General features: G+C 51.6%; 1 protein-coding gene across 1 annotated transcript in view; it reads right to left on the bottom strand.

Moving 5' to 3' along the window:
- Positions 1-9,785: 9,785 nt before the first annotated feature.
- The window catches only part of LMX1A (LIM homeobox transcription factor 1 alpha), a 159,555-nt gene continuing 153,783 nt past the window's right edge, over positions 9,786-15,557 (bottom strand). The window contains exons 7-8 of the mRNA XM_049635243.1: positions 13,674-13,844; positions 9,786-12,031 (exon numbers count right to left, since the gene is read on the bottom strand). Of these exons, the coding sequence (XP_049491200.1) occupies positions 11,871-12,031; positions 13,674-13,844 (332 nt within the window). The 3' untranslated portion in view covers positions 9,786-11,870. The remainder of the gene's footprint in view (positions 12,032-13,673; positions 13,845-15,557) is intronic.

Below are 15,557 nucleotides of genomic sequence, written 5' to 3'. Positions count from 1 at the left end.
TTCCCCCAAAGACCCCTCATCGCTGAACACACCCGCACACCCAGCCTCCTGCTACGCCAGCATTCTCGTCTGCAGCCCTGGAGGAAGGACAGGCCCCCAAGGGGCCGCCCTGGAAAACCCCCCTTTGAGTGGCTCTGACACGGACCTGACATCTCACAACAGCTGCTTCAAACCCACTTCTGAGTCCCGTGTTTCTATTTGTCGTAGGTGATCTTCCTGGGCCGAGGAGGGCAGGACGAGGCAGGATTTTCTCGGCGTGGCTATTTTTAAAAGGCATCGCTCTGTTTCCAGTTTCCTTGGGTTCAAAATGTTTGTCACTCCTCTTCCTGCCTGTGGCCAAGTCCTGTTACTTTCACCACCAAGTGATTCCCCCCGACTCATCCTCTTTTCTCTCTCTTTCTGTTCCTACCCCCACCACCCCAGGCCATTTACGTTGCCTCTAGAGCGACTACGATAATTGTCACCATGTCCCATGAAGCTACTGATCTTGCAATTCTACTCCCATACCCGTCTGGCAAGCAGGCATCTTTATCCCCATTTGTTGATGAGGAAACGGAGATGGGGGGGAGGGAGTGCGTGGCAGTAAGTGGCAGAATGGTAACTGAGGCGTGTCTGAGTCCAAAGCTTGTGCTCTGTCCCTGCTGGTTTCCCCTTCTCTCTGTGTCCCGCGAGAAGAAAGAACTGAAGCCCTTTCTGTCTTGGCTGTATCTGTTTCTCCAACGGTCGACGTCTACGTGGAGAGGAAAATGTTCAATCCGTAAGATGTTTCAAACATCTAACAGTTGGCGGTGGTAGGACCCAGTTTGCTGATATGTCAGAGTCCTGATTTGTTGGGATCTGTGCTTAGGTCTCTGTTACACTCCCGTCCTTTGTAGACTTGTTTGTCTTATGTAGATTGATCATTGTCATATATTTCGTTAAATATACTAAAAGTATCTAATGCTATGCCTTATCACCTTGCTAACCTTTAAACTTCATAAGGAGAGTGTCTCCAGTGTTACAGGATTCCCATAGCAATGCCCCTTTCTAGTAGCTGCTCAGGAAATGATTGCGGAGTAATAACTTCTGATGCCCAGTGGGTAAAGTCCAATCTGTTAAGGAGGCGTCTGAGGTCCTTCCCAGTCAAGAGGGCCCTAATTTAGCGCCCCAACCATTTCCCAGCCCCACCTCCCCATGCCTCTGCTGCTCTAACCACAATGGCTGTCTTGCCCTCAACAGGGTGTTCCGCTCATGCTCGAATTTTTCCCTTTCTGGATCGTTCTTCCCCACCCTGTATTCCTGGAATTATCTCTCAAGGCCCAGATCACATATCACCTCCATCATGGCATCATTCCTAACCCTCCTTCTCCACTCTGCCTCTATGGAACTCTGCATGTGCACCTTCGTTAAAAGCCCAATTGTATCGTAACGATCTATTTACAAACCTTTTCTCACCAGCTAGAATTATACTCTGTGGGGAAATATTATTTCCAGAACCTAGTGTGGGAGAAAAACACACATCTCTAAAATATCATTTTATTTTGTCATCAGAGAATTAAAGGCAAAAGAGTAAAGATCCGAGATGTAGACTAAGTGTCTCGACCAGAAACATAAGGAAGAAAAGCTTTCCCCGTATTAAAAAGGGGGTTCCCAGGGGCGCTTGGGCGGCTCAGTTGGTGAAGCATCCAACTCTTGATTTTGGCTCAGGTCATGATCTCAGGGTTCGTGGGATCGAGGCCGACGTCAGGCTCTGCACTGTCAGCCTGGAGCCTGCTTGGGAGGCTCTCTCTCTCCCCATCTCTCTCCGTCCCTCCCCTACTCTATGAATTCTCTCTCTCTCTGTCTCTCTGTCTCTCTCTCTCAAAATAAACAAATAAGCATTTAAAAGGGGTGGGTCCTGACCTGATTAGGAGAAGGAGTAAGGGCAGGCTTCCTAGTGATGCGATCAGAAGGCCTGAGAGACAGTACTGCAAGGTGAGTCAGGACCATGACAGCTGTGAAGAGCGAGCCATGGTGTTGACCATGGCTACAAGCACCGTGGGGGAAGGGCAGAGGGCCAACATGTGATGGGCTCCTTCCTCCAACCCCTCTGCCACTTTGGCCCTGCCCAAGACCCTATGCTATAACATGGTCATGGGGTTGAGAGGGAAAGCCAGCCTGGCGGGAGAAGGACCAAAAGTCAACCTTTTTTAATGCTTATTTATTCAGGGGAGAGTGAGAGCAAGGAAGGGCAGAGAGAGAGAGGGAGAGAGAGAAGTCCCAGGCAGGCTCCACACTCAGCACAGAGCTCGATATGGGACTCAATCCCATGAGCCGTGAGATCGTGACCTGAGTCCAAATGGACACTTAACCAACTGAGCCACTCAGGCGCCCCCAAAATTAGACTTTAGGCTGTCATATAGAATACAAAGAGAGATACGTTTCTTACAAAGCTCTGCTTTCAAACTTAAATTCATACTCACTTCCTTCGTTCACCAATTGGCATAAAGATTGTTCTTAAAAAGTTTGTCTTAAGGGCCCCTGGGTGGCTCATTCAGTTAAGTGTCTGACTTCGGCTCAGGTCATGATATCATAGTTTGTGAGTCTGAGCTCCTCACTGGGCTCTGGGCTGACAGCACGGAGCCCGCTTTAGATCCTCTGTCTTCCTCTCTCTCTGCCCCTCCCCAGCTTGCGCTCTCTCTCTCTCTCAAAAATAAACATTAAAAAAAGTTTGTCTTCAATGTTGAGTAGATGAACAAATAAACAATGTATTTAAAGTTTTTTTTTTAACATTTATTTATTATTGAGAGAGAGAGACAGAGCATGAGCATGGGAGGGACAGAGAGAGGAGGAGACACAGAATCCGAAGCAGGCTCCAGGCTCCGAGCTGTCAGCACAGTGCCTGACGCGGGGCTCGAACTCACAAACCGCGAGATCATGACCTGAGCCGAAGTCGGACGCTCAACCCACTGAGCCCGCCCAGGCGCCCCTAAACACTTTATTTAGATTCACCATACAATTGCTGGACTTCTTGTGATACGCCTAGTGGGTTTTTAATTTTGGATTTTTAGGGGAACAAAAAAGAACATCACTTCCTAAGTTTGCTTTCACTTCCGTTGCTTGCTAAGTTTTGTGCCTAACCAGCAAATATTATAAAGGAACCAGTCAAATGGAGATTTCTGGTTTTTTTTTTAAAGAAACTCAGCTTTATTGGCAAATCTAATTAAAAATGGAAGCTTAGATCTGTAGCCACAGTCAGAGGATCCCCCTAAGCACAATTTCTTGAATGGAACCGTCTACCAAACTCCACTTCTGTCCCAGTTACCCTCCACGTAGATAGACCAAGAACACTGAAGGCTGCGTCCAGACCACTGAGAGACACTACAGACCCACAGACCCGGCAGAGCTGAGTCCACATTCTGAGCTCCTTTCCCCGACCCACCAATCCGGCACTTTCTCATTTCCTTTAAGGAGAAGCAAGTCAAGGCTGAGAGAAGAAGCCAGGAGCATCTCTCTAGTGGGAATCTCTTCACAGAAACACGAGGCCAGGAGACGAAGGTTCTCTCTGAAATCCCTGAGTAGCTCGTTCTCGGCGCGGCACGGGATTCGTGATGAATCCGCTCCACTCGGCCTCCCAAATGCCTTAGTCTTCTCCCAGCCCCAGAGAACTGGTCCCCCACTCACACCTGTCTGTTCGAGATGGAAGAGGTGGGCCTGGATCTTCCGGTGTCTTGACGTCCTCTTTCCTCTTCAGGGTACGAGTGAGCTTCCTCGGAGTTCTGCTTCAACCTCCGGTCTTCTGCTGTCGTCCCGCAAAACAGCAGATGGCTGGAAGAAGCAGTCTTCAGATCATAGGACACGCAAAGAGCTGCTCGATGCCCTCCAGCCCCCGCCTCTGCGGCATCCCCAACGCACACATATGACCATTCTCAGGCTCCGTCCACACCGCAGCTTAGAGCTCGAATCAAGAGTAAGTACCTGGGGAGCTAGGGCGGTGACTTCTGGCCAAACCTCCTCGTAAAGGTGTGTGTGTGCATATGTGCGTGTGTGCACGTCCAAACTATGCACATATATATGTGTGTGAATAATGTAAATATATATGCGTGTACATACTCCATACTCAGTATGTATATACTACAGTGTGCATATGCTATCTACGGGGTATGTCGGAGAGACTGTAGTGTACTTCTGGAGGCTGGGTAACTGATCAAATTCCACCGAAATAGGGGCTCCTGGGTGGCTCAGTCAGTTGAGTGTCTGACTCTTGATTTCGGCTCAGGTCATGATCCCAGGGTCATGGGATTGAGCCCTGTGTCAGGCTCATAGAGCCTGCTTGGGATTCTCTCTCTCTTTCTCTCCCTCTGCCTCTCCCCCCACCACCCCGCACCTCTCATACACATGCTCGCTCTCTCTCTCTCTCTCTCTCAAATAAAATTAAAATTAAAACTTAAGAAAATGGACACCCAAATATATAAAATATATAGAGGGATAGTCAAAGAAGTGTGTTGAGATCAAGCAGGCAAATCAACAAACCACCTTTATTCACTTCCTTTTTCTTTAAGGGATCAGAGGACACAGCTCTAAAGTGAGTGCTTTTCAGATCACCTATCCATGAATTCCAGAGTCACAGGACAATCATTCCACCTTCTTTCCACCGGGCCTCAGTTGACTCCCACCACCTGGGAGTATACGGCCTGGTCCTTTCCCTCTTTATTTTAGCAGCAGGAGGGGAACAAAATGGGCTTAGATTTCTTCCTAACTGGGATTGTATCAGTGAGGATCCGATTTGGCTGTGAGTCAAAGAAACGCAAAACAACAGTAACTTAAAAAAGAAAGAAGTTTATTTCTGTATTTGTATAGGTAGAGAGAAATTAGGATGTAGATCCTTCAGGGCTAGAATGGCAGCTGGGCTCCCAGAAGTCCTCAGGAATCCAGACTCCTTCCACCTGTCACACCATGTGTCGCCTCCACTCCCTGGTCTATCCTCATGACCTAAGATGGTTGCTCCAGCTCCAGCCATCACATCTGCATTACAGCCACAGGGAAAAAAGTGACGGAGAAGAGGGAAAGGGCGCATGCCAGTTGTCTTTTAGGGAAGGTTACCTCAAAGATGCCATAGGACACTTCTATTTACCTTGCTGGGCAGAACTTGGTCGAATGAACAAACTTAGTTGCACGGGAGTTGAGAGATACAAGCTTTATTCCAAGCAACCTTGTAGCAGCTACAAATGGAAGGTTCATTTTAGGAGAGAATAAATCATGGGAACGAGCAGCCACAATTGCACCTTGAGATAGGGAGACTTTGATCTGTATTAGTGACTTACTGGCAACACGCTCCTGTCGCCGACACCTTTTACCATCAAGTTCATCCAATCTCTCTAATCCCACCATTAGTCACTTCGTGCACTGACACCTGAACATGCCTCGTGTCCTTTCGTCGGCACTTTTATCCACCCTGATGCTTTTGTTTAGAATGCCCTCCCTTCTCCTCTCAGCACATATATCAAATCATCTATATAGAAAGTCAATGTCTATGGCCTCAAAGCCCATCTTCGAAGGTTCAACTCAAGCCCCATTTTCTTGGTAGAGCCTCTTCTTCCCCTCCTTTGTCCCAAGGGCCTCTTTTCTGAATGCCCTCCACACATCACCCATGCCAGCCATGTGATACTGGGCATCTACAGGCATCTGTGTTGAGTTCAAGGGCATGCTCTTTACTTTCAACTAGGTCATAAGCTCCTGGCAGGCAGGAAAAGTGTCGTGACTTCTTTGTACCTCTCCCAGTCCCTGGCCGCGCATGTGCTCTGGACCTCCGTGTACCTTGCCACTTAGAAGTCAGGGTAGGGGAAACAAGCAAAAACTGAGAGCCAAGAGAAATGAATTGGAAAGTCAACTCTGAGCCTAACTAGCCCTGCAACCTTGAGCTTCCTTTCTCTGAGCTACAGGTTTCTAATCTATAAAATGAAGGAAGTAACAACTATCCAATTTAAACCAGAGGACCCACCCACCCCCCATACACACACACTCTTCCTACAGTGTAAAACACCACAACATTTGTAGTTATATAGCTCCTGCCAGGATTTTTTGACTTTAGTCAAAGACTAAAAGGATTGAGTAAGCAACTAAAACCAAAGCAGGCTAACTTGAGCAAACAAGGGCCTCTACTGGATGAGCAGAGGAGATGGCTCACAGAGCCAGAGAGCGTGTGGAGACCAGTCTTGGCAACAAGTGGGGAGTGGGCAGCTCGGGGGCCAGGCGGCGGGCAGTGCGGTCACCTTGGCAGGTGCCCCTGCAGAAGTGGACTAGCTCTAAACAAGTTTACAGCTTTGCGCCCCTCCCTCAGATTCAAGTCCTGGAAAGGGATATTGGCTTAGCTTTGGTTATGCACCCCTGCTCCGTGCATATAGCAGCCCAAGTCACCTGGTTTGCAGTCCCATAAAATCTGCACGTGATAAAGGAAGATCGAGTCCTCAAAGGGAATCAGGGTGACATGATCAGTGTCATGAACACGTGCTGGGTGGCCAGAAAACAGCAAGTGTCCACCACTGTGCTCGATAGACAAGTGTCAGTTCAATTCTGAAGGCGTTTTGCACGACAAGATACTTGAGGCAACTTCTCAAGACCTTATCAACGGACACCTTGGAGGCCATTGGTTGATCATGTTCTTTCCGGCCACGGCAGTTAGAACAAAACCTTACAGAGACGAGAAACGAGTTACTCCTTGACCAGGGAGGGCACTAGGAGAGATGAATAAAGTCAGCTGTGTCCTCACTTGCTCAGAGAAACCTCCTCTGACCTTCCGCACGACGTCACACGGGGCTACGCTCTGCTGTCCCAGCCCTAAGTCTTTGTGGCTCTTGACAAAATGCTAGCTCAGTTCGTTCCCATTTTTGATTAATGGCTCTCCCCCCCCCCCCCCCCCCACTAAACTGTAATCTCCATGACAGCGGGGTCAACATCTCTTCCTGCCTCTACTTCTGTGACCCACAGCATGGCATATTCTAGGTGCTCAGCAAATGCTTGAATGAATTCAGGAACAAGGTGCCGAAAGAGGCAAGTTGGGATTGGTCAGCTGCACAGTTGTTGGGGGGGCCCCTCCCCCCACCCCAGATCAGGGGCGGGCTCCACATTTCCCTTCCCGAACACATGGGGGGCCAGGGCTTGCAGCACAGGTAGAGACGGGTTAGCGAACACACAGGCCACTAGGGGCTGGGCCACCCTAGAGTGCTTTGTTCCCCACCCCCAGAATCGTCCTCTGGAGGAGACAAGGCCCATCAGGCCGTGGCGGCAGTAACCCGCCGATGCTGGGGGAGCAAACCAGTGATCTCACTCTGACCTGGAGTATCCCGTCCCCGCTGTGGTCATCCGCCCAGGCGGGAGCACCGCACGTGAAGCCAGGCTCTGCGGGCCGCCCGTCTACGTGCACCTCCTGGGACAAGATGCTGAGACATTCAGCAGCTCACGGCCTACAGAGACCTTTCCTAATTGTTCCCTTTGATGCTCACGGCGACCAACCTGTAAGACAGTCAGGTGTCGATGGCCCCATTTTATAAGGAATGGAGGGCCAGCGCCTTGCCCCAGGTTGCACATCTAGGGAACCTCAAATATGACATTAAGGCCAGGGACCTCCCATCCGGCACGTGCCCTGCCCACAGGGCCTGTACTTCCAGGATAAGTACCTCAAGGAGGCCTTCTTTTGAGCTCACCCCTCCATGTCATTGAACATTATGTCACAATGTGCTAAACAAAGGGACTCAAGGCAACAATGTATTGTTGGCTTTTATTCCAGTTGAGTTAGCATCCGGTTTGAACTGAATTTATTTGCGTGTGTGTGTTTGTATTGGGAAGGCAGGGAGGGAGAGAGGAATTCTTAGGATTTCATTAGCGCAGTTAAAAATGATGCCTTTGGGTTTGGAATTGACAAATTCATTCCGATTTCTTCTTATTTTTTGATTCATGTCAGGTCAGCTCAAAACTCCGCCATTCAGAAAAGGCTCAGATCCTGGGGCCTCCCTCTCATCTCAGTCCTGAGGTGACGACAGATGGCTGGACAAATCGCCTATGACCTGATGGCTTCTCCTTAGGGTACAGGGTTCATGCTGTGTCCTTGGAATTGGAATTTTACCTGAATGCCTTTCAAACAAACAGGGGCGCCTGGGTGGCTCAGCCGATTGAGCGTCCAACTCCGGCTCAGGTCATGATCTCACGGTTTATGGGTTCGAGCCCCGCATGGGGCTCGCTCCTCTCAGCACAGAGCCCGCTTTGGATCCTCTGTCTCCCAATTTCTCTCTGCCCCTTCCCCACTCACTCTCTCTCTCTCTCTCCCTCTCTCTCAAAATAAATAAACTTTATGAAAGCAAGAAAATAAAAAAACAAAAAACAAAAAACCTGACCCTCCACAACTCTGAGTCAGGCCATATGGAGACCCACACCGAGGTTTAAAGAAGTTAGGGGAAGAAGTGATTATGCTGACCCCAGGGGTGAAAGGGGTAAACCAGGGTGCTTTCTCCTTTTTCCTCAAACATGGTGGGAGACTCCCTTAGCTTTCCATCAACACCCCGGCCTCTGGCGAGGTAGCCGCCACACATCGGGCGCTCGCTGTGAGCCCCACGCGAGGCTCTGTGCTTGACCTGTGCGACCTCACTTGTCCTCGTCACCTCTGCGAGGGACAAGAACCACGTCTGTGCTGCGGACGAGGAGTCGGGATCTTGGCAGAGTCAAGGAACCTGCCCCAGTCAGGCCATGCAGCTAGTAGGTGGAGGCCCTGGGATTCAGACCTGGACGGGCCCACTTTTAGCCCGAAGTCGTAAAGAGAAAAGAAGAGAAAACCAATTGGCAGGGCCATCTTGGAAGCCACAAGCCCAGCTTTCATTACACGTGGAAGAGAGGGGCCCTCCGGACCCAGACTCCCTCCCGGGGAGCCAAGTAGAAACTCCTATTGTGTTGGAATGATTATAAACTGGGGGGGGGGGGCATTTATTGCAGCAGGTGCACTTGCCGGGCTCCCCGCACAGACACCCCACCCAGCTCTGCAGGCTTCCTGAGAAGGCCGAGCACAGACCGATGCTGGAGGATAAGCAGATGTCAAGAAGGCAAACCGTGCTGGGGACCGTCTCGGGCCTGGGCTCGCTCTCTCGGGAAGCTGGAGGTGGAAGCAGGGGCAGCCGGGGGAGGGCACAGTGAGACCGCCTTCCCTGGTGGGCTCCCCCTGCCCACCTTCCAGACCTTCGGCAAGAGGCAGAGCCAGCTTCTCACACGGGGCTGAGTGAGCCGGAGGTGGGGGGGGAGAGGGTCTTGCCAGGCGAGCGAGAGAACATGGGGAGAATAATGCCGCACTCGCATTCACAGGGTCGCCTCACCTCTTTTCTCTATGGTCGTAAACCCCACCCATAGATCACACCGAAAACCACCGAGAACTTTTGGGGGAAGCTCCTGTCTGCTTGCTCGGCTCCCCCATCCCGGCCAGGCATCTCCCTTCAGTCCCGTGGGAGATTCTCCCGCCCCATGACACCGCTCTGATTTCCCAGCGAACGTTCTCCCCACGCACAACGCAAACCATTCTGCCTCGGGTGAACTTGCCGATGCCGTCGGAACGCGCCCGGGACCTCCTTCCGCAGCTGTTTGTAAAGACCGAGGTCTCGGCGTCCGTCCCGGCGGGAGGGCGAAGGCTCCCTTCTCCTTAGCTTTGCCGGAGCCCCTTTCCCTGCGTGTTAAGCTGCGCGGTATCACCGTATGCTCTTCCCCAGGCCCCTGTGGACAAAACACCCGCGTCCCCCTGGTTCCCTGCCCTCCGCCCCTGCCCCTGAATCAACGACAGCTCATTGGTAAGAGGTTTTTAATTTCATCTCGGTATGCCATTACGAGCGGAGGAAGGATCTCTAATTGTCTCACTCACATAGGATCTGCTACGTTCTCCGACGGATCTCTACAGAAGCCTGCGGAGTGGTAGGCACCTGCAAGACTTCTACTCGCCAGACTGGTTTGGGGTTCTTGGTGGTTTGCATAAATTACAAACAAGAGCACACACAAAAAAATCACACAACACAGACTCTACCGTAAGGGAGCGTGTTCCCTCTGGCCTTGCAGACAATGAAGGGGACAAGTCTCTGTGGCCGAGGCTCTGAAGACCTAGAACGTCCTCTGGAGCGAGGCCAAGCCCGAACGGCCCCCTCAGAGGAGCCCAGGCTGATCCCCCCCCCCCCCCCCCCCCCCCGTCTTCCCCATCATCTTGTCTGCTTTCTCAGGAGGCATCCCTGCACAGAAGTAGCGGACCCCTAGCACCGCACCTGGAGAACAGGCTGTGAAGTGTCCCTGTGTACAATGGCAGCTGGGGCTTCTGTGCTCCGAGTCGGAAAAGCGAGACAGAGGGAGGAACCCTGCGTCCTCGCTGGATCCCCGCTGCCTCTAAGAGCTCCAGAAGGCTGATTAAGAAATAGACTCTCTAGAACAGAGGCCAGCAAAGATTTTATGAAAAGAGGCGGACAGAATAGGTAGTAAATATTTTCAGGCTTTCTGGGCCACATACAGTCTGCCACATATTTTCTTTCTTTTTTTAAAGAATCCTTTAAAAATGTAAAAGCCATTCTTAGCTGGCAGGCCATAAAACACAGGCCTGCAGGCCGTAGTCGGCCCAATCCCGACTAGAACACCCTAGAACACTCTAGAACACCCTAGAACACTCTAGAACACTCTAGAACACCACAATGCCCTCTTCCATCTGCTCAGCAGTAGCCTCCTCCCCATGGAAGGACCCTGGCATCCCCCTGAGCTGCCCTGACCTGGTATCTCCAGCCGAGGCTTTGCAGAAGGGACCACAGCAGGGAGAGTCACCCTTGGGGTTCGGGCTACGGGCGGCCCCACAGAGCCCCCTTTGCCCAGTGACCGGTCTGGTATTTTAAACAAATATGGGATATTGGTTTCAGCCCTGCTCATGTGTCCTGGGGGTGAATTAAGCCTCAGTGTCCCCCAGTGAGGTAGGTACATACTGTCAGTCTCATCCCACACCCACAGATGCTGAAGTTCAAGAGCAGAACTGACCTTCCTACTGCCTCCCACAGCTACGCGTCAGAATTTAAAAGAAAGCTGAAGAGTCTCGGCTTTACGTTTTCTAAGAACGTGATCAAGGAGTTTTCGGTCCCACCCGAGCCCTGTGATTCGGCCCCAAAGAGAGCAAGAATCCGTGAGAGAATACGGTCAGCCGCACAGAGCTGCTTTCCAGACCCCGTGACGCTCTCGAAAACAGAACTCTGTCGAGCACTCAAAGCTCAGCCGAGCACTCAAAGCTACGGGCCCAGGTGGAGCAGGCCTCTGGCCTCTCTGCCCTGCCGACAAGTCTCTTCGAACTAAAAATAAAGTTTATAAAAGTAAATTATCTCATTTTTATAACTTAAGTGCATCAAGCATTTCCTTAAATATAGTTCACACGGAAAATAAAGTTACTTTTTCTGTACAGTTGGTGCCTGTCATAATTAGGAATAAACTTTGATGATAAAGTATGGAAGGTTACACACTCACACACACATCTATCTGTCCGTCTGTCTGTCTATGGGTATATGGATGGGTAGACGTACGCACCTCTTGACAAGAGCTTCCCCAAAACGGCGGGAAGTTGTTAGGAGTCTCTAGGTACCTAGTTTGCATGAGAATGTCTATATTAAAAGTCCCTGTCCTTAATGAGAAACACGTCTTCATACCTAAGCTAAGACTCTTATTGGAAACATGAAGCTACGCGATCATTGTATATTCAGTCTTTGGAAATGCCGAGCTACATCAGATCGTCATACAACAGCATCCCCGACAGAACTCCCTCCCCACCCCACCTCTTCCCTGGCCTCCCCCTCTCTACAGCCGGCCAACCCCTCACATAGTAGGGTTGGTCCGTGTGGGAGCCCAGCCACAGAACTCGAGGGGAAGACTCAAGAGGTAAAGTAAGAATTTTGCATCGAGTACAGGTGGTCAATGGGGTTTCCCACTCTGGACTGCAGGGGCCCAGCTTCTGAGGTTGCTAGGAAACAGTCACCCAGGTTACTGAGGGAGGTGTCGTCACTATCCAGGTCGTGGAAAAGGGGCTCCGCACCTGAAATGAAGATGAGACGGTCATGAGGGTCCAGAAGCAGGGACTCCCTTCGGCGCTGGGAAGTGTAGCGGAGTGCAGCGAGTATGAGCTGAGCACAGCCGTCCCGCCCCCCCCCCCCGCCCCCGTGAGGTTTTCTAGTGGATTCTGAGAACGGGGTGGAGGGAGAGCTATGTGGGAGAGTAGGAGGGAGGTAGTCCCCGTCCACAGAAGATCTCCCGTGTCCTTAGGGGGCTCGGGTGGAAAGCACGACGACCGAAAACAGTGTAAACGAGGATGTGACAAAGTGAAAACTGGGTGCGGCATGAGCAAACGCCAGAATGTCTACACAGCAAGGCTGGGGAGCGGGCAGGACATAGCATCGCCAGCCAGAGGGGCTGAGGCAGGGCTCCTAGAGGACTCGGCCCCCAAAATGGTTCTTGGAGGACGACTGGTAAGAAGATAAATGTCAGCGTTGTGGATAAGGCTCAAGAGACCTTGGTGGAAATACAAGTCCCCTCAGACATACCGAGGGCCTGCTGCCTCCCCGAATGTGTCCTGCAGAAGAGACAAGGTTAGGGGCCCGCCCTGGACTAATTGACACCCTGGACAGAGAAGACAGTAGGGCAAACTGTGGAATAGCTCGGAGATCTTTGTGACAAGGACCTAGAGGTACGTCTGTCGGACCCTCCACACGTTTTACCTGCACGGATAGATCTATGTACGTGCAAATGAGCGGCGTTGGTCAGGGAGGTCCCTACAGAGGGCCAGGTCTTAATCAGCATCTGCTATATGCAGCACGTGGGAAGACAGAATTTTTCTTTGATGAAAGCAGTTGTTTGACAAAATCTGTGGGCTGAGGCACGCCGCTCTCACCCTGTTTTGAAGGCCTGCTGAATAAAACTTTAATTGTAGCTCTTAGTGTAACAGATCACAGATTACACAGGACAGACGCATTCCATAGGCCACTGACCTCCTCTGTCTAAAAGTGTATTTGGCCCTGAGATTGAACTTCAGACCTCCGCTCCAGAGCTCGCCCACTCCATCAGAGTGCCCAGGCCCCAGCTGCTGTCCGCCCAGCAAGCTTGACAGTTGGGGAGGCTAAGCCATCTCAACACCTGGCATTTAAAGCAACCCCAGTTTTGGTGGAGTGGAAGTTGCGGGGGCGGGGGGGGGGGCGGATACTTTTCACTTCCCAAGTCAGGTTATGTTTCAGGAGTTAATTGAGAGCACCTAAGTAGTACCAGTTGCATTAGAAAATTTGCTCTCTGAGCTTTTCTGTATTTTCTTTCTTTGTCTAAAAGTTTGCTTAATTAAGGCCTTCGGCCTACATCACGGCCAGCAGTGCTTGCAAACATGTGGTACCTGGTGTGAAAGGAAAGAAGGGAAATTCGATCACAGCGAACAGGTTTACAATCAAAGTACAACCTCCTACTTTAACAAGAATCTTTGAAAAGGAGAATAAGTGGGAACATCACTGATGACCGTGGGTACTGGTCTTTCTTCTGTAGCCACTGGTTAGACGATCCAGCGGCATCTTCCGGGCACGTATTCTGCTTGCAGCTTCGTTGGGCATCCGGGAACTGCACACGTGTGTTTGGGAGGGAAGGAGAGACCCACGCCAGCGAGCCGTGAGCGGTCCCTGTGGGGCCGGGGCCCATCTTACCGTATGGGTGCATGTGGTCTCCCGGCATCTGAGGGGGGGTGAGGCCCTGTCGGAAGGGGTCGGAGCTGTAGACGCTCTGCTCGATGGCCAGGAGCTGCTGTGGGGTGGGCAGAGCCGTGTAGGGGTTCATGATCCCTTCCATCCCAGCGTTCCCACCGCCATTTGTTTGAGCTGGGGGACAAAGAAGAAGGCAGATCATGCTTCATGTGCAGCCCAGGACCCCAGGCTGGGCGAGAAAGCCGAGCACATCTTCTGAACTTCATACCCCTCACTGCCCAGCGTTCCCGTCCAGCACTGGCCTTTGCTGCAGCTTCATAAGGAGAAGAGGGTGAGAGGGGCTGGTGCACGTGATACAGGGAGCCCCAGACTTGGAGGGCGACACGCCGTATCTGCCATCCCGTTATCGCCCCATTACACCATCTTCTCCACCTGCTTGAGCATCCTCACAACATGGCGGCCGGCTTCCTCAGAGCCAGGGATCCGGCAGAGCGCCACATTTTTTGTGACCTAGCCTCAGAAGCCACACCCTCGGTCACCCTTCATCAGTGTCCGGGGGGGACCACACAGGGTGTGAACACCGGGTGGTGACACTCATGGAGGGTCATCTTGGCTAGATCTAGCCATGGCAAGATCATTATACGTCCTGAGTCTTGGCTTCCTCATTTATGAAATGGTCAGGAAGAGGGTGACATCAGCAGTTTCCAGCCTGTGCCCTACCAAGGGCTATCAGGACCAACCTTGGAGAGTAAGGGCAGGGAGGTGCAGTTGAACTTGGAGAGCTTCCTTGAAAGAGATCACAAAACAAACGCGTCTGATGGTACGCACAGGTTTGGCAGCCACTGGAGGTGATGGATCTAAAGATCGTTCCAGAATCACTATACTTGGGGCCCGTCAGTTACGTGGGGTTCATGACACTGGCCCGGCTGACCTCAAGGAGCTGACAGGCAGACTCCATGAGACCGTGTGAATGTGTTTTGGAACAACTTGCTACATTGGTGTATAAAGTTTCAGAGAATAGGGGCCTCACTTCCTGCCTCTACCCTGTGGTCCTCTGAACATGGTTCCATTAACTCTCAGAGACTATTTTCCGCCAGCATCTGCCTACTTAAGTCTGGCCTAGGAGCTGCCCTTTGAATTCTTCCAAGTCCCAAGCACTCTGAGTTTGTGTTCTCATAATGCCTCCGTGCATTCTTCCCCCTTCGAGGGTGTTGGCCTATATGGAGCCAACGTGTGTGGCTCTTCCCAAAGCCCTCTCCTATCTGTGACCCTCTCTGAATTTCCCAGGGGCCCAGGGCAACGCTGCTGACAGGTGCAATTATCCCACCCTGGGGACAGGTGGCCTGAGGCTCCAGGAGACAGAAAGGCTGGTCCGAGATCAAACAGCTTCGGGGGTGGAGCTGGGGCAGTATTCAGGTCTCCTGACCAACTCGCCCCTCCAACCTTCCCCAGTGCCCATGTCCTTGTTTTCCCTCTCTCTGAATATCTATCTTGCCATGAAGACACTGTTTGGCCTAGAAGAGAAGAAGCCAAGAGAACTCTGTGCTGCAAGAGCCCGAGTGTAGACTGAGCCTAGCCCAGGTATTAAGCACGAGGCAAGTCCACGCAAGGACAGGGGGCCCTGTCTGGGGGCCTGAGAACAATCTCACAGTCCACGGCCCATTGACTGCGGTCCACGGGCCAGCACGGTGGGAGTTTGTTAAAAATGCAGAATCTCAGCCCCTACCCAGACTTTAAGAATCAGAATCTGAATTTTATCAAATGTCGAGTGACTTCTGTGCACGTTGGAGGCTGACAATTCCTGTTCTGGGCACAAACAGACCCCTCAGGGAATCCCACCAGGTGGCCTTTGGGGGCGTATCCCTTTAAGAATGACACAGGTGTAAG

This window comes from Panthera uncia, chromosome F1 (genome assembly GCF_023721935.1).
Source record: "Panthera uncia isolate 11264 chromosome F1, Puncia_PCG_1.0, whole genome shotgun sequence".
NCBI lineage: Eukaryota > Metazoa > Chordata > Mammalia > Carnivora > Felidae > Panthera > Panthera uncia.
Note: the sequence above shows the minus strand (reverse complement) of the source record. Positions and strands in the feature narration are given on the sequence as shown.